The sequence below is a fragment of the Triturus cristatus genome, chromosome 1_2 (genome assembly GCF_964204655.1).
Source record: "Triturus cristatus chromosome 1_2, aTriCri1.1, whole genome shotgun sequence".
Classification (NCBI taxonomy): Eukaryota; Metazoa; Chordata; class Amphibia; order Caudata; family Salamandridae; genus Triturus; species Triturus cristatus.
This window is the reverse complement of record NC_140580.1, coordinates 354,065,915-354,081,243: the sequence shown is the minus strand read 5'-3', so window position 1 is coordinate 354,081,243 and position 15,329 is coordinate 354,065,915. Positions and strand designations below refer to the sequence as shown.

Below are 15,329 nucleotides of genomic sequence, written 5' to 3'. Positions count from 1 at the left end.
GTTATATTTGTACATGTTTCATTTCATTCAGTGAACAGTACAGCAATCTCTCCTTCTAACTTTAACAAATCGCGAAGATCTATAAGATTTGGCTACTGCTATACAGAGAAAAATTTGAGATTTTTAGTTGGCCCGCATATTGTGCTGCATTAGATATAGATCTACTTGGACACCTTTAGGACAGGATTTTATATAAAATTCATATCCTGATTGTATCAACCCTAGAAGAATGAATGCGTAGGTGCCAATGAATAGTTAGTCGCATTTCAATAATCTGTAGAAGGATATGCACATTGCTGTTTTATGAATAATGTTTACAATCATGAACAATGTACTTTGAAAATACATTAAATGAAAATACATAATCCAATCATTTGTGTACATAATCTGTATTTTTGATACTATTAAGTCGTTTTTGCTACAGATCTTGATCTGGGTTTTCTATTTATTATTTCATTTGCTTGCCCATATTCTCATTAGTTTCGTAAGTATTCAAGTATACATTTATGGGGACAGGTCCTTACAGTTCTATGTAATATGGCCTTACTCCCTGTTATGTTTTGGTGGTGTTCTGAGGGGTGAGTCTCGGGTCACACCCAGGACACTCCTCATGTTGGTAGGGCCCTTGTGAAGGAGTGGCCAGAAGAGAGTAATGAAATAAAAGAAGTACCGGAATCGGAGGCGTGATTCGAGTACTACACAAATGTGCTACTTGTGTGTGTCCCATTTTTATACTGCATGCTGCTCCTAGGCCACCAAACCACAAAGCAATTCTGAGTGGCTCGAGCCCACAACAACTGGCAACGAGGGTGGTCGTACCCTAGCGTCCCTGGTGCACTCTACCTACACATTGAAGGCTGGCAGCCTCCAGCCCGCGTGTCTCCTCCCGCTCCACGTATGCTGCTGAAGCAGGGAAGTGGTTCCTGAGGAGGGTGACATCACCGGTCCTGGTCAGGTGAGCCCGTCGGTGCCTGACACATGGAGCCCGGCTTTCTACAGCCTAGACTTCCCGGCGCCTCATCTTCACAGAGGCCGTGCCCACGTGGAGGCACGCAAATTGCCGGAGCAGCTGGGTGCTTAAGCCCTGTCCCCCTTCTCAACGGGCTACGAGCCTCAGGTCCCTGGTGCCCATGTGTGCAGCGTTTGTGGCTGGGGACACCGCCATCCAGGCACATTTCACCCTCAGTAGTCTCTCCAGGAAGGAGGAGCAGGAGCAGACACACTTCACCCTCACTATTCTCTCCAGGAAGGAAGTCACTGTGCAGTGACACACTGCTGGGCCATAAGGTGGAGTGGCCCAGGGCTAGGCCCCACATTAATGGTACTGCCATCAGGGTGTGTACTCTGTTTGGTGAGGAAGGGGAGAATACCCCAGCCACCACTACCCAGGGCAACAACAAGGGAAAAATTGAGAGAAGAAAAAAACAGTAAAAGCAAGTGGACAGCTACACGAGAGAAAGAAAGTGTCATTGGGCATTTCCATTACAACCAGAGCCACAGCCACACAGCTCAACACCTACCAAACATACCCCAGGTTCATCAGCACCTACAAAGTACATGCAAGATGGCTACGGTGCCGCCTGTCGAACCCTTCCTGTTAACTGGACCCGCCTTCCGCACAAGTGGCCAAGTGGAAAGATTGGCTGGACCGGCTGGAGACATACTTCATGGCAGTGGGTCAAGAAGCTGAACGGCAACGCCCTATCCTGTTACACCTGGGTGGTGCTGCCATGCACAAACTGGGAAAGTCAGTGACGGAAGCCGGCCCACCTCACACATACGCCACGTTAAAAGCAGCCCTAAACGTGCATTTGAGCCACTTGACAACTCCACCAACGTTTTCTACTGAGGCAGGTGAGGCAGCTTCCTGAACAGTCTGTGGACAGTTTTTATACCCAGCTCTGAGAACTGGGCCAGATGCCAATGGCAAGATACGGGTGCAATTTATTCAGGGATGTGCGTCCGCAAAACTGAGAGAACAGATAGTTCAAGTCCCGGGAATGTCAATGGTTGACATGTTAATGATGGGGAGGTCGAAGGCGCTATCAAAAGTGTGAGCAGCGCACATGGAGGCAGCGTTGCATCAACAGGTAAAGACGGAACCAGTTAACATCGTAGCACCTGGAAATCCCACAAGAAAGCTGGAGCGCAGCAAAACACAATCTACTGTGAGTACCTGTTATGGCTGTGGGGGGCCGTTCCCCCACCAAGGAACATGCCCTGACCAAAGAAAGAAATGTTCGGCATGCAACAAACTCTATCATTTTGCAAAGGCATGTCACTCTGCATCATGGAGAAGCGCGTGGACTAATCTAGTAAACACCGTGGACACTCCCCAGACCGTGGAAGAGGAAGAGGACATGGATGACGATGACGTTGAGGGGTCCGCACACGTGATCCACACCATGCAACCAGACAGATGTCCAAAGAGGCGTATCCTGAAGTGCAGCGTACTGGTTGCTGGACATCCAGTTCAGGCACTCATAGACACGGGGGCATCCATTAACATCATGGCGAGCTCGCTGTTACAGACCCTCTCAGCACCACCAGCTCTGAGACAAATGTCGACCCAAGTATTTGCTTATGGATCAACCGCCCCTCTTCCATTGGCTGGAGTTTTCACCACCGACATATCTCATAACTCTCGCTCTACTCGAGCCAAAGTCTATGTTACCCAGGAATGGTCTGGAATGCTATTAAGCTGCCGAACATCTAAAACTGGTGGTGTTCACCTTCGCAATTCACCAAGAGAGTGTGGAATCCCTGGTGGATAAATTCAAGCTCCTATTCGAAGGGGTCGGATGTCTCAAGGATCACATGGTCCATCTGCATGTGGATCACATGGTTCAACCAGTAGCCCTCAAGCATCGACGAGTGGCATTTCATCTATGGCCAAAGGTGGAGGAGGAGCTGAGGAAACTCGAGCAGGCGGACATCATCGAACGAGTTGAGGGACCGACTCCCTGGGTATTACCCATTGTCATGGCAAGGAAGCCCAAACAGCCAGGCGAGGTGAGAATCTCACTGGAGGAAATTGTGAAGGCCCGAAAAGATGATGAGTGCTTACAGATGGCCATCTCTGCCAGGTATTTAAGGGCTCCCTTGTGGGTGGGTCTTCAGATTTGTTGTTAGAACAGACTCAACCCTAAAACTACATCACTCTTCAATCGTCTGGACACTTAAATTCATTGGACTTTGACTGGAACCGAGACTGCACCTAGGAAGACTCCTGCTGCTTCTGGTCTCACTGTTCTTCAAGTCTTCTGCATCATCTGTACCTCATCCAGGTTCTCCAAAAGACCTGTGGGCATCAAAGACATGCGAAGAAATCTCCCTTGGAATGAAGGAGTAGCTCCCCTGCATCTACAGGCACTGCAAAGAAGCAGAATGGTCTGCTGCTCCTGATGTCCCATGGACATCCGGATGCTCAGCGACACAGGTGGTGGTTCTTTGGCTCCCTAGAGGCCTGAACTGTCTTCCGTGCAACTTGAAGGACAGTATCGTTCGTCAGGGCTGCTGGGACCTAACCCCTGTGCACCGCATAAACTTGCCATTGCCAAGGCTTGTTGCCTCTGCACTCCAGAGATCTTCGGGCTGCAAGAAGCTCCGACCTCCAGCACTTCACTTCCTGAAGAACAGAGTCCTCCCTGCATCGTTGGCCTCAGACTTTGATGAGCTGCTTGAGGTCCTCTTGCGACACCTGTGCCTCCGGCCTGTAGGTCCTCTCAAGTGTCTTCCTTGGCTTCAATGGGTTCCCCTGTTTGCCTGGGGCCTACTCTTACTCTCCTGCACTTGGTGACTCCCTTGGACCTTGCTGGTCCCAAAGTTTGCTCCTTTTTGTTCTCCTACCAAGGCTTGGTGGTGCTCCCAACGAACACCGACCACCTAGACACTAACATCCGATGGGGGACAGCTAGTGCATGGCTCCTAGTCTTCCTCATCATTGCCTGGTCCTCGCAGCTGCATTGCAAGGTCATTGCTGTCTCTTCTGAACCTCTCAACATCGGTGGGCATTATACTTCCATGCCTCCTGGTTACCTCCGAGTGGCATAGACTCTGTCCCCTCTGCTTGTAGGTTCTTCACTTCAAGAATCCACTCTTGGATTCCACTGGACTCCTTCACCGACTTCTCTAGAGGCATCTTCTTCAAAGTGTCCCATTGTCGTCTATGGCAAGTTCCAAGATCAATTCACCCCTATGAACCCGGCTACACGGGTGCAGGTAACGTGGTTCCTGAGGGATCAACCGGTAGGGTGGCTCTCCAACCTTCCGTCTTTAAAGGGTATCTTCTGGGTCCTTCGGGAAGGGCCCTTCTTCTTTACAATTGCAATCGCAACTTCTCCATTGACTTCCAATGGGCACGCAGCTGTGCATCCACTCTGCATACAGTCTCCGTGGGGTTCCTGGGTACTTACCTTGTGTGGTTCTTTGTGTCCCCATCTCCTCTAAGTTTTCTGGTCCAAGTCCCATTCTCCTTTGCAGTTTGCATTCCACTTTCTTAATATATGGTTTGATCTCCCCCTGGAGACCTGTGTATATTTGTGCACTTACCTGATTATTTCAAAGTATTTTGTGTATTTTGTTGATATCTCTGGATAGGAGATATACTAATGTGTTAGTGATTGTGTTGTGTAATATAAAAAAGGCTTATTTTAATATCAACACTGTGTTTTTTTTTCATTTAACTTATCTAAGGGAGTCAGAGAACCTTGGTGCAGAGGAGGAGTCTAAGAGATTTCACAACTCTGGCCGGAGCAATGGACTCCACAGCCGCGGAGATCCATTGATTTACAGTGAGGGCATCTGCATTGGGGTCTGTAGATAGAGGTGGATAGTTTTCCTGTAGAATCAGACTTAGGGATGCTGCTGTCAAATTTTTCCAATTTCTTTTTATAATGGAGCGTTTGCCCTTAAACTGTCCGGGTTTGGCCAGATTAACAAAAAATGGAATTAAATAGTGATCCGACCAAACCATTGGGCAGGGAGTCTCCATACCTATGGAGGCGATGTTAGAAAAGACTAGATCAAGGGTATGGCCTGCTTTATGCGTAGGGTATTATACAAGTTGCATAAGATTGGCCCCTGCCAAGGAAGAGACCAGCTGAGCTGCTTGTGCACAGTTGGGGTCATTCACGTGCAGATTAAAATCCCCAAGGGCTGTAAAATTAGCATGAACTAGCGATTTTTGAGCAATATAGTTGCAGAGATCCTGACAAACATTTGCTGCACAATCAGGCGGTCTATAAATAAGAATGCCTGAAAAGGAGGATGAGGGGTTAATTTGGAGGCAAAAATTGATGCCTTCTATGCCCTGCATGTAGAGTGGGGCCGAGGAAACTAGCTCCCACGAGTCTTTAAAAATAATGGCCACCCTGCCCCCTCTTTTATTGCCCTCTCTATTAGCATGGCACATTTTAAAACCTGGCAGGATGGCAAGGGCTATTGCTGCCACAGACTCCGCATTTAGCCAGGTTTCTGTTAAGAACATGGCATCCCAAGTATTCTCAGCTAGAACTAGCCAAACATCGTCAGCATGTTTGGGCAGCGATCTGCAATTAACTAGGCACAACCTAATTTTTTCGGTATGCCTGATCGCTGTGCCCTGGGAAGCTGCTCTCCCAGTGCTACTATTTCCCTGCAAGCCTGCAGCATTATTAAACTCTTGACCGCATATGCGACATCTGTGTGGCAATGTATTCATTGCAAGGTTAATCTGGTGAGCCCCAGGGCAAACAGTACCTTTGTGTAGCAACAGCTCGTTCCTAGACCGGCGTAAGGCTGCCTCCCCCTCCCAACCGGCAGCATGGCTGGCGCTGTTTGAGACTTTGTGTGCGAGTTTGCAGTGATCACCTCGTAAGCATTAAGGTTTGTAGTCAGGGAGCCGAATCTGGCCTCCATGGAGACTTGGGAATGCTCATTAGCCTCAAAAACAACAGATCCCTGGCGGGAAAAAGGGGGTCTCAGGGAACGGTTTAACGACCAAACAACAGTCCAAATCCCCAATACAGTCTGAGAAAACTACAAAAAGAACTGGTGGTCACAAGAATTAGTGCAGGGAAAAGAGAACCTGAATCTTGACATCCAAAGATAACTACCTTTATTGTAACATACACTTAGAGAATGAGAAAAAGACAAATGATAGGATTTCCATCAACTGCCAAGAGAGGCCAGTGTCATCACTTGGTCATCCTTTAATCTTACTACTACTCCTCTAAGCCTAGAGGTGAACCAAGTAGCAAAGATTACAACTGGACAGTAGGGATAGAACCAGAAGAAAAAGCATTCAGAGAAGATAACTGACCTACGTGGTCCTATTTCAGTAAATCAACTCTTGTGCAGTGGAAATTCTAGTGCAGTGCATATAAGTGAAAATTAAAAAGGGAGTTGGAAGAGAGAGAAAACACTTTAATACACATCTCTCTAACAATCCTGTTAAAAACGTGCAAAGACAACTTTCAGCAAATAGGTTGCCTTACAGATTGGTCAACTAGTTTCAGCCTGAAGGGATTATGCTTCCGGCTTTCTTCAGGACCCACAGATTGAATAGCTACTGCAAAAATGTGTAAAATATGAAGTGAGAAATAAGAAAAAAGTGCTTTCAAAGTTGTCGTGGATGCACGGCGACCCCGGCACCCTTCATCCTGGCTCTACTCCTTTCACTCCATCCCACACAATTTACATGTGCGGCTCAACAGCTTCCTCTTCTCTGTCACATTGTTACCCCAATTCAACACGCAGCTTATCTGGGATGAGTAATCTCCAACCATGACATGCACATCATTGATCTCAAATGGGCACCCCCTTCACCCTACTACTACATGGAAGTTACCACAAGACTGTTTGGAGGACCCAGTATTCCGGGAGGAGCAGGGAGACCACATCTGGCAGTATTTTTCCGAGAACCACAACACAGCTTCTACTAGGATGCTGAAGTGGGACACCTTTAAGGTGGTTGCGAGAGGAGCCTGAATCCAGCACATAGCAGGAGTCCACAGGACCCTAGAGAGGGACATGGAGGCAGCTGAGAGGGCCCTAGATGACCTAAGAAAAGCAGCTGAAACTGACCCTACGCTCGCCCGCAACTAGTCGATGCAAAAGCTGCTTATGTTGCCCTTATAGAAAGCCTATGTCCCACGCTGCTAAATTTCACTGGAAGGGAGACAAGTCTGGCAGACTCTTGGCTTGGCTTATTCAGCAGAATTTCAACAGGAATCGGTGGCTCACCCCATAACCAAATTAATTGATCTTGCAGGCGTCACTGTGCACACACAAATGGACATACTGCAGGCCTTCTATGACAACTACTCATCCATTTACAGGGTGCCCCAAAGCATAACGCCAGATCACACTGACACATTCCCGGCAGGCATTGCCCTCCCACGCATCTTGACTGCCACCAGTCTATCCTTGGAAGCGGAGATCACACTCACAGATGTTATGCAGGTTATCTGCAACCTCTCCCGTAACAAAACATCACGTTTAGATTATCTGTCCTTAAAGGACTATAGTACCTCTCATCACTCTTGGTGCCTAGATTGGCAGCAATGTATAGAGCTGCATTAAGCATCAGTGAGCTTCCCCCCTTCATTTTGAGAGTCTCTCCTGGTTACCCTCCCCACACCGGACAGAGATGCCACACTGCTGGCTTCCTACAGACCCATCTCTATTCTTGGGGTGGATTACACAATTCAAGGCAAGATTCTAGCTGACAGATATGCTCAGAACCTTCTGGAACTGGTATACCCCAATCAACGGGCTTCATCCCTGGCCTCAGCACCTCGCAGAATGTACATCGGCTCTTCCATGTACAGAACCAGGTGAGGGGGCAATTCTGACAAGTGGCTTGCCTCATTCTTGACTTTGAGAAGGCATTCGACACCCTATCCTGGTACTACCTATTTGCAGTGCTCTTCCGCATGGGGATCGGACCCAGACTTTTAGCCTACACAAAACTACTGCACTTCAAACCGGCATCCCGGATCTGCCTGGGTCGGCTCGTCTCTGCCCCCTCCCCAGTGGGCTGGGGTACAAGTCAGGGATGCCTACTCTTCTCCTTACTATTTGTGGTTGCAATGGAGCCTCTGGCCATGCAGCTTCACAGAGAGGGTCGGATTGGAACATCTCCCTCCTGGGCAGGATACGCGTGGTGTCCTTATATGGGGATGACCTGCTCCTGTACATACAGGACATATCAGCCAACCTCACACCCGTCTGAGACACTTTCATGGACTATGCCAGTACTGCTGGACTTCGGGTTAAATGGGCAAAGTCTGCAGTATACCCGGCTGCCCCAAGCTGCATCCATGAGATATTTATCTTGGCGACACCTGCCTCAACTGGCACTACTTAGTGGGGCCATTTCTATCACACTCTCCTGGACTTATACGAGAGGAACATCTGCAAGGCCTTGGCAGGCATCCGGTTCCAGGTGCATTTCTGGCAGTCCCTCCCCATAGCTCCTACAGGTAACATCACCTTGCCGATCATGGTTATCCTGCCCCGCCTTTTATACTATTTTGCGAATCGCCCAGTTATACCGCCACGCTCCTTCTTCAGATAACTAGATTCTCTTCTCTGTACACTCATATGGGGATCCAGACACAGGCCAATCCCTCTTGCTAAATTACACCTGCAGATGGACTGGGGAGGCTTGGGGGCCCAATCCTTCGAGTATACTTTCTGGTGGCACAGCCTCAACGGTTGTCCCGCTGGACAACTGAGATGTACTCAGGCAAGGCCTGTCCCGAGCTCTGACCCCTGGTAAATACCTGCGATCTGGGCTCTACTCTTACCAAAGGCACAATCCATAGCTCCCTGGCCCCTGAAGGTGGTGACAGTGAAGAAATGCATGGCTAGGATACACCGCCTCTCCCGGAAGTCCCCACAATAAGCCATGAATTCACCCCTGGTTGGTCTTCTGCATAACCAAGGTTACTACATTGCTGAGGAGCTGAGGATCTGGACTGACCACCCGGTGCTCATGGTAGGCAACTTTTTTGCCGAGGGATGCCTCCTACTCTTTGTCCAGTTGTCCAAAGAGAATGACCTCCCACCTGGATGATTACTCCTTCACCGAAAGCTCAGTCACACCTGTAGCACCCATTGAGACCTTTTGGAGGGTGAGCCTGCGACGCACACAGTGCCTCTTATTTCTGGGGGCCGATCGCCACCTTATTATCGGACTATATTCTCCCATATGCAAACTGACAAGCACTCCCATCACAGCGCTGCACCAAAAGTGGGAGGGCAAGTTCAGGAGGGTACTGCACAACGAGGAATGGGAACGGGCATTTGAAATTCCCCAAAAGGTCTCCCACAATTCATGGTTTAAAAGCATACACTTTTTCATCCAGCTCAAGGCTTACCTAACCCCGGCTCAGCTGCACTGTTACTTTCACAAGACGGAGTTTGAATGTCCATGCTGCTGGACCCTGGATGCGACGCTTATGCACATGCTGTGGTTTTGTACAACCCTGCAACATTACTGGCACTCTATCCACTCTACCCTGCGTGAGGTCACATAACCAGACGTCCACACAAGGGAAGCATGCTCCCTAGGTATATTCAAACACAAGAATCCATTTAGCTGCTCTGGCCTTACTGCTAGCCAAACGCACAGTCACACCCTACAGGTGTTCCCCAGCATCTACCCCGGTGAATGCGTGTAGAGGAACGATGCGCAAGTGGGGTGCGGTGGAGAAGGACGCCCTCCGATATGAGGAGGTCTGTCAGCTATGCAGACAACTCATATCCCTCCAGTTGGCCACCCTACTCACACACTTCCACCAGGTGGTGGGTAATAATTACCTGCCCCCATAAACGCACCAGACACTTTGCACACACGCAATGAACATCTCCCAGGACTGAGATGCCTGCATCAACACCCACCTTCGATGCCCCTCAGTCCGCTTCTGCATGAGTCAGACACGCTAAGGTGTCTGCCTGCGCATGCCCTCATCAAGGACCGCACAGCGCAAAATCATAACTAAAACCAAATCTGCCCCCCTCACCCACTTTATGATGCAAAACTCAATAAAGATAATTACAACAAAAAACATTTGAAAGGAAGCAGTATCTCCACAAAACCTTTTCCTCAAACATAGCAAGTAAGGTCAACATCAGTGGTAAATCTGCTCCTCAGAATGAGGTGTGGTTGAACAAGCTAAAAAACATTTTTGTTAATAATTCACTGTGCCTGCTCGTGGCTTAATTAGGATGCTGGTCTATGTGTGATTGGCTGGTAGCTTGTTGGGGAACAGCACATTTATGTAAGTATATCTTGACATATGCTTTTTCAGCTGTAAATCTGTTTAATGCGTGAACATTTTGCTACCTTTCGTTATGTGTGAGTCTATTATTTGTCTGTGTTGTGTATTCATGTGACCAGCTACATGTGTGTATTTGTGCGTCATGATATATGCTTCCAATGATAGGATTATTAAACTGTGTTTTTAATTTTTTATTGCCCCTCTTGTGTCGTGGTATTGCTATTGCTATGTGATTTACTTCAAGATTTAGTGAGAATAACTAAGTCCGGCAGACATGTAGCATTACCTGAATAGTAATGGGTGTGATATTGATTGCCTTGATACACAGTTTTGTAGGTATGACGGTTGATTTTCATAGCCCTTCCTATACCGCTACTTTTTTTGCTTCATGCCACACCCACTGTGGGACAGCTAGTCCCCCTATTTGGGTCCCTCCCCTTGTTCACACCTATATTCAGACCTAAATAGTGAACTTTCAAATACATAATATTCCCCATGCATGTGGGAATATTGCAAACCCTATAGAAGCTGTTATTGTTTGTTTCCAAATGGGGCTTTGATGTTTGCTGTACAACTAGCATATTATTCCATGTACACAAATGACCTTGTGGATCTGCCCAATCATTTTCTTACAAGGTATCTTTATGCACGTACATCTCCATACACTATGTAAGTATGCTAATTTCTGCTAATTGGTATATCTATGCATAAATATAAGTTGATATATGGTTTGATGCCTCTTTAAATTCTTCTTTGTGAATCTCTTAAATTTGGAAACGTTTGCTTCACATTTTCCTTTGTGAATCAGGCTCCAAGAGAGCACGTGCTCTATGTGCCTGCGATTGCTGTTTCCCACTCCTTCATTGGTCCCTGGCATAGCAGTGGAGAGTGGCAGACATAATGGAAAGATGTTTTTGATATTTTAGGCTACTGACTAATTTTGTTTGGAAGTTCATGCCCATCAAAAAAAGTCAATTTGACCAGACAGCAACAAAGAGTTCTGGAAATTTACAAGAACATAAAGGACATGTTACGTAAACAAACATATAACAAGCATTTGCAATACAACAGGTCTCGCATTTGTTAAAGCTAGAGCTGTTGCATTAAAAATAACAATGTTTTTTACTTATGTTTTTTTATTTGTGGTGGAGTTATTATATTTGCATAGCACTATTGCCAATGGTATAAAAAAGCAAAAGTAAAAACATTGTTGTTTCCAATGCTAACAGCTCTAACTTTAAAAAATGCAAGACCTATTGCATTGGAAAAACACTAGGTCTCACATTTGTTGGAGTTGAGTTATTGGCATTATAAATGCCAATGCTTTTTACCAAGCCATGTTGCAGGGGGCAGTACCATATGTGGCCAAAAGAGGTCCCATGGGATCTCTTTTGGCCACATATAGTACTCCCCCTTGCAAAGTTGGAGTTATTGGGATAATAAATGCCAATGTTTTTTGCCTAGCCATGTTGCAGGGTGCAGTACCATAAGTGGCCAAAAGAGGTCCTTAGGACCACTTTTGGTCACATATGGTACTGCACCCTGCAGAAGATATGGTAAATCCACCCTACCCATAATGCATTACATGCAAGACAGTACAATGAGTACATTCAGATAGCTATGTCCATATATTCAATTAGTAGCTTTTAAATGTGACAAATAATTATTATATTAATTCCGGATTAGGTTGTACTCTGTGTGGAGCTGATAAAGGTAAATTTATAGACGGTCGCTAATAAATGTTAGATGTGATAGTGTGTACAGTAACCACTGCCAGCCTTGCTTAGGACGAAGCATGTGTCCTGCCTGAAGCCCTTTAAGAAAATAGTGCTCTGAGGCTGTAATTAAAACCTAGGGAGTAACAACACGTGTAACAGGGGGGGTGTCTTCACAAGAGGTTACAAGAAGGGACAAGGCGGTACTAAGGTGAGACTACTAAGCCTATTGACCAAGAAAAAGCCACCATTTGCAAAGGTCAGGGACAGGAGACAATTAAGAAGATGGGCTGAAAGTGGGCGGAGCTTTATGCCCATATCCTGATAATACAGCATGTCTCGAGGAGACAGCGCAAGTGCTGCCTAGGCGAGACTAAAAAATGAATGCACGCAGCCAACACCAAACTGGTAAAGTTACGAGTAAAAACTGGGAGTGATTGCATTCTACAGCACACTGAGTAACTGCTATCAGTAATACACAGATCCTTGGAGCAAAGCATACATAACCGTCTGCAGAGGAAGGTGCAGAGTGACATGCTGAGATATGAGGAAAACGTTAACCATAGGCTGTCAGCGGCACACATGTGCAAACACAGAATTGTAATTTAGTGTGTGCAGTGACATGCACTGACGCTAGGAATGCTGCTCGGCTCTATATTAATAACCTTTTCTCTTACAGACATATCTGGAGATGCCGTCCTCATTCCTGTCTCTGGTGCTGATATCCTACGGTAAGTAGTAAACATGCAGCTCTTGATCATAAAGAATGACTTCTGCTGAGATGAGCCCAAATTCACCTTCTGTTTCTTCACTCTTTTGATCTCATACAGAAGGCTTGATGCACTAGGGCTCTGGTTGCAAAGCAGTTGATATTTATGTACAATACTGGTTTGCACCTCCCACAGACTATTTTGGGTCGTGACGGATGTACTGATTAGTCAGTGAGCAAAATCATCTTTCTGTAGGATTCATAAAAGTCCTGCCTCACCCATATTAATGACGCTGCATTCCTTTTCAGTCCCGATTCTACCTGTTGTGCCAGGAGGGCCAGGCCCCTCCCCAAGAGCCCCCCTGGCCCACCCAGGACCTTTTCACAAGTGGGAACTTCACACTTACTTTGTTTCGAAGCTTAGCTTTCAGGATTACAAGTTTAAAACGTTTAAAAGCGCATGGACAGGTGTAAAATCAGCAAGGATGGAAGGACCAAGGTACATATGAACAGCAGGATAGCCTGAGGCATTCTCTCTGCAACATCAGAGGAGACTCCATGCTCACACCACAAGGTACTTGAGTTATAGGAAAGAAAGAATCTGAAAAGGATGAATGCAGAAGAAGAGAAGTAAATGAAAAGGTACTCACATTTACAACGCTTGTTAGTGGATTAATTAGTAAATTACGGTGGGATATGAAAAATGAATATTAAGTGGATAAACACAATATTTAATTCTGATGTCAGGTTAACTAAAGAACATTCTAATTCTGGAGTCAGGAATGAGAGAAAAGGATTGTAAATGATCTTGTGTATTACAAGGGCTGTAAAGAATGCTCTTTTCTTTTTTTTATAATAAACTTTATTGGTTTTATGGAATAACAGCGAAAGACACAAAGAATAACTTACAAGCATATGTGGTCAATGGAAATTACAGACATCACTGGAGCTCTGCCGCATAACATACAACTGCCCAATTCAATTAATCTGGACCTGCCAGGTGATCCGCCGACAAGCCCTTACAATCCAACTTCACTCGCAGTCCCCACCTCCCTAACATTCTTTTTTCATCCAAGAATGTTCTTTTCTTGACTGAAAGGATGCCGCTCTGGTTACCAATGGGGGTAATACGATGTTAAGGTCTGGTAGCACTCAGTAGTAGCGTGACCAACAGGCATGGGTGCAAATACAGGACGGTAAGTGTAAAAATTCAGGAGAAAAATTCAGGACCAAAGGTCAAAATTCAGAACAAAACTTCTGTACAAAAGGTAAGTTTTACAGACATATCAGAGGAAGTTACGTGATAATATAAAAGTAAGTAAATAGACAACCACTTAAGTACAAGTCAAAATAAGTTATATTAGGTTGAGACAATCGTGCACTTCATGGTTTTTCGGTATGCATGCAACTTTGAGCAACTGTGCAGGTCTTTTTGTGGTATTTCATATGATAATAATCTATTTATATGGTTACTGTACTGGGCTGTCCAGTATGATATTTTGTTTACAACTCATCTCATATCTGAGTGCCATTGGGAGATGTAAAGTGGCACGCATAGGTGAACTAAAGGGAGGATTGCTGTGATGAACCCACTACAAGGAATGCATTATGGGTGTTTCAACAAGTGGAACTTTTGGAATCTGACTTTGCTTATGGGGTCTTTGCAGAGAGTTGCACTAGCTGCAGCTTTCTTAAAGAAGGTACTGTTGATACACTATTACATAGTTTATTTTTGACGCCTTGCCTATTGCTACAAACACAATATCCATCTCAAGCACAGTTCATGGCACTATGAGGCTCACCCTAAAACCTTACACCTAAAACAAAACATGCAAACATTTACAATAACTAGTGTAATATTCAAGTAGCAGTTGGGTGTCACTCAAAATGTCATATGCATGATGTAAAGATCCCACACATAAGCACACAGCAAATACAGAATAATAACACATAGGAAAGGTAGTAGCCAGACAATTTCAATACGTCCCAATTTGAACTAAAGCTCTTATGGCACCAAGAAAGCAAAGTAAGTCATCGCAACCCTCCCCAGAAGAGCTTTCTTGTCCAAGGATCGAACCATTCATCTTTCCATCAAACTCCTGATATCCACCATTTCAAATTTACATTCTGTCATCTATTAATTCTTTCAACCATCAGTCAGTCTTTCACCATTCATTCTGTCCTTCCATATGTGGGCCCATCCATTTCCAAACCTTTTCAACCATTTGCAAACCTATCCATCATCTATCCTTCCATCCATCCATTATTTCACTCCTCCATCCCTTCATCCATCCTTTCACTCATCCATCCATCATTCATTCACCCTTTCACACATCCATCCACTCATCCACCCATCCATCCACTCTTCCACCCATCCACCCAGAGGAGTTGGCCTAACGGCTAGGGCGGTCGACCTCGAATCTGGGGATCTGGGGTCGAGTCTCGGCAACAACGCTGAACATCCTGTGATTCTGGGCAAATCACTTACTCTCCCCATGCCTAACAAAAATGAATGTGTCCCGGGGGAAAACATGGCGGCCGCGGGTTAGCGCAGGTCACGCGTTTCCGAGCAGTACCTTTTCATGAATGACTTCTGATTTTGATTCTTCCCGACCCGTTTCCTCGTTTCCCCGTTCT

The 15,329-nt window shown here is 46.0% G+C and overlaps 1 protein-coding gene across 4 annotated transcripts in view; it reads left to right on the top strand.

Annotated features, from left to right (window-relative positions):
• LOC146867340 (basic phospholipase A2 VRV-PL-VIIIa-like) overlaps positions 1-15,329 on the top strand; it is a 206,044-nt gene that overhangs the window by 27,104 nt on the left and 163,611 nt on the right. For all 4 annotated transcript variants that reach the window (XM_085604263.1, XM_085604293.1, XM_085604268.1 and 1 more), the window contains exon 2: positions 12,663-12,714. In XM_085604263.1, coding sequence (XP_085460389.1) covers positions 12,675-12,714 — 40 coding nt within the window. In that variant the 5' untranslated portion in view covers positions 12,663-12,674. The remainder of the gene's footprint in view (positions 1-12,662; positions 12,715-15,329) is intronic.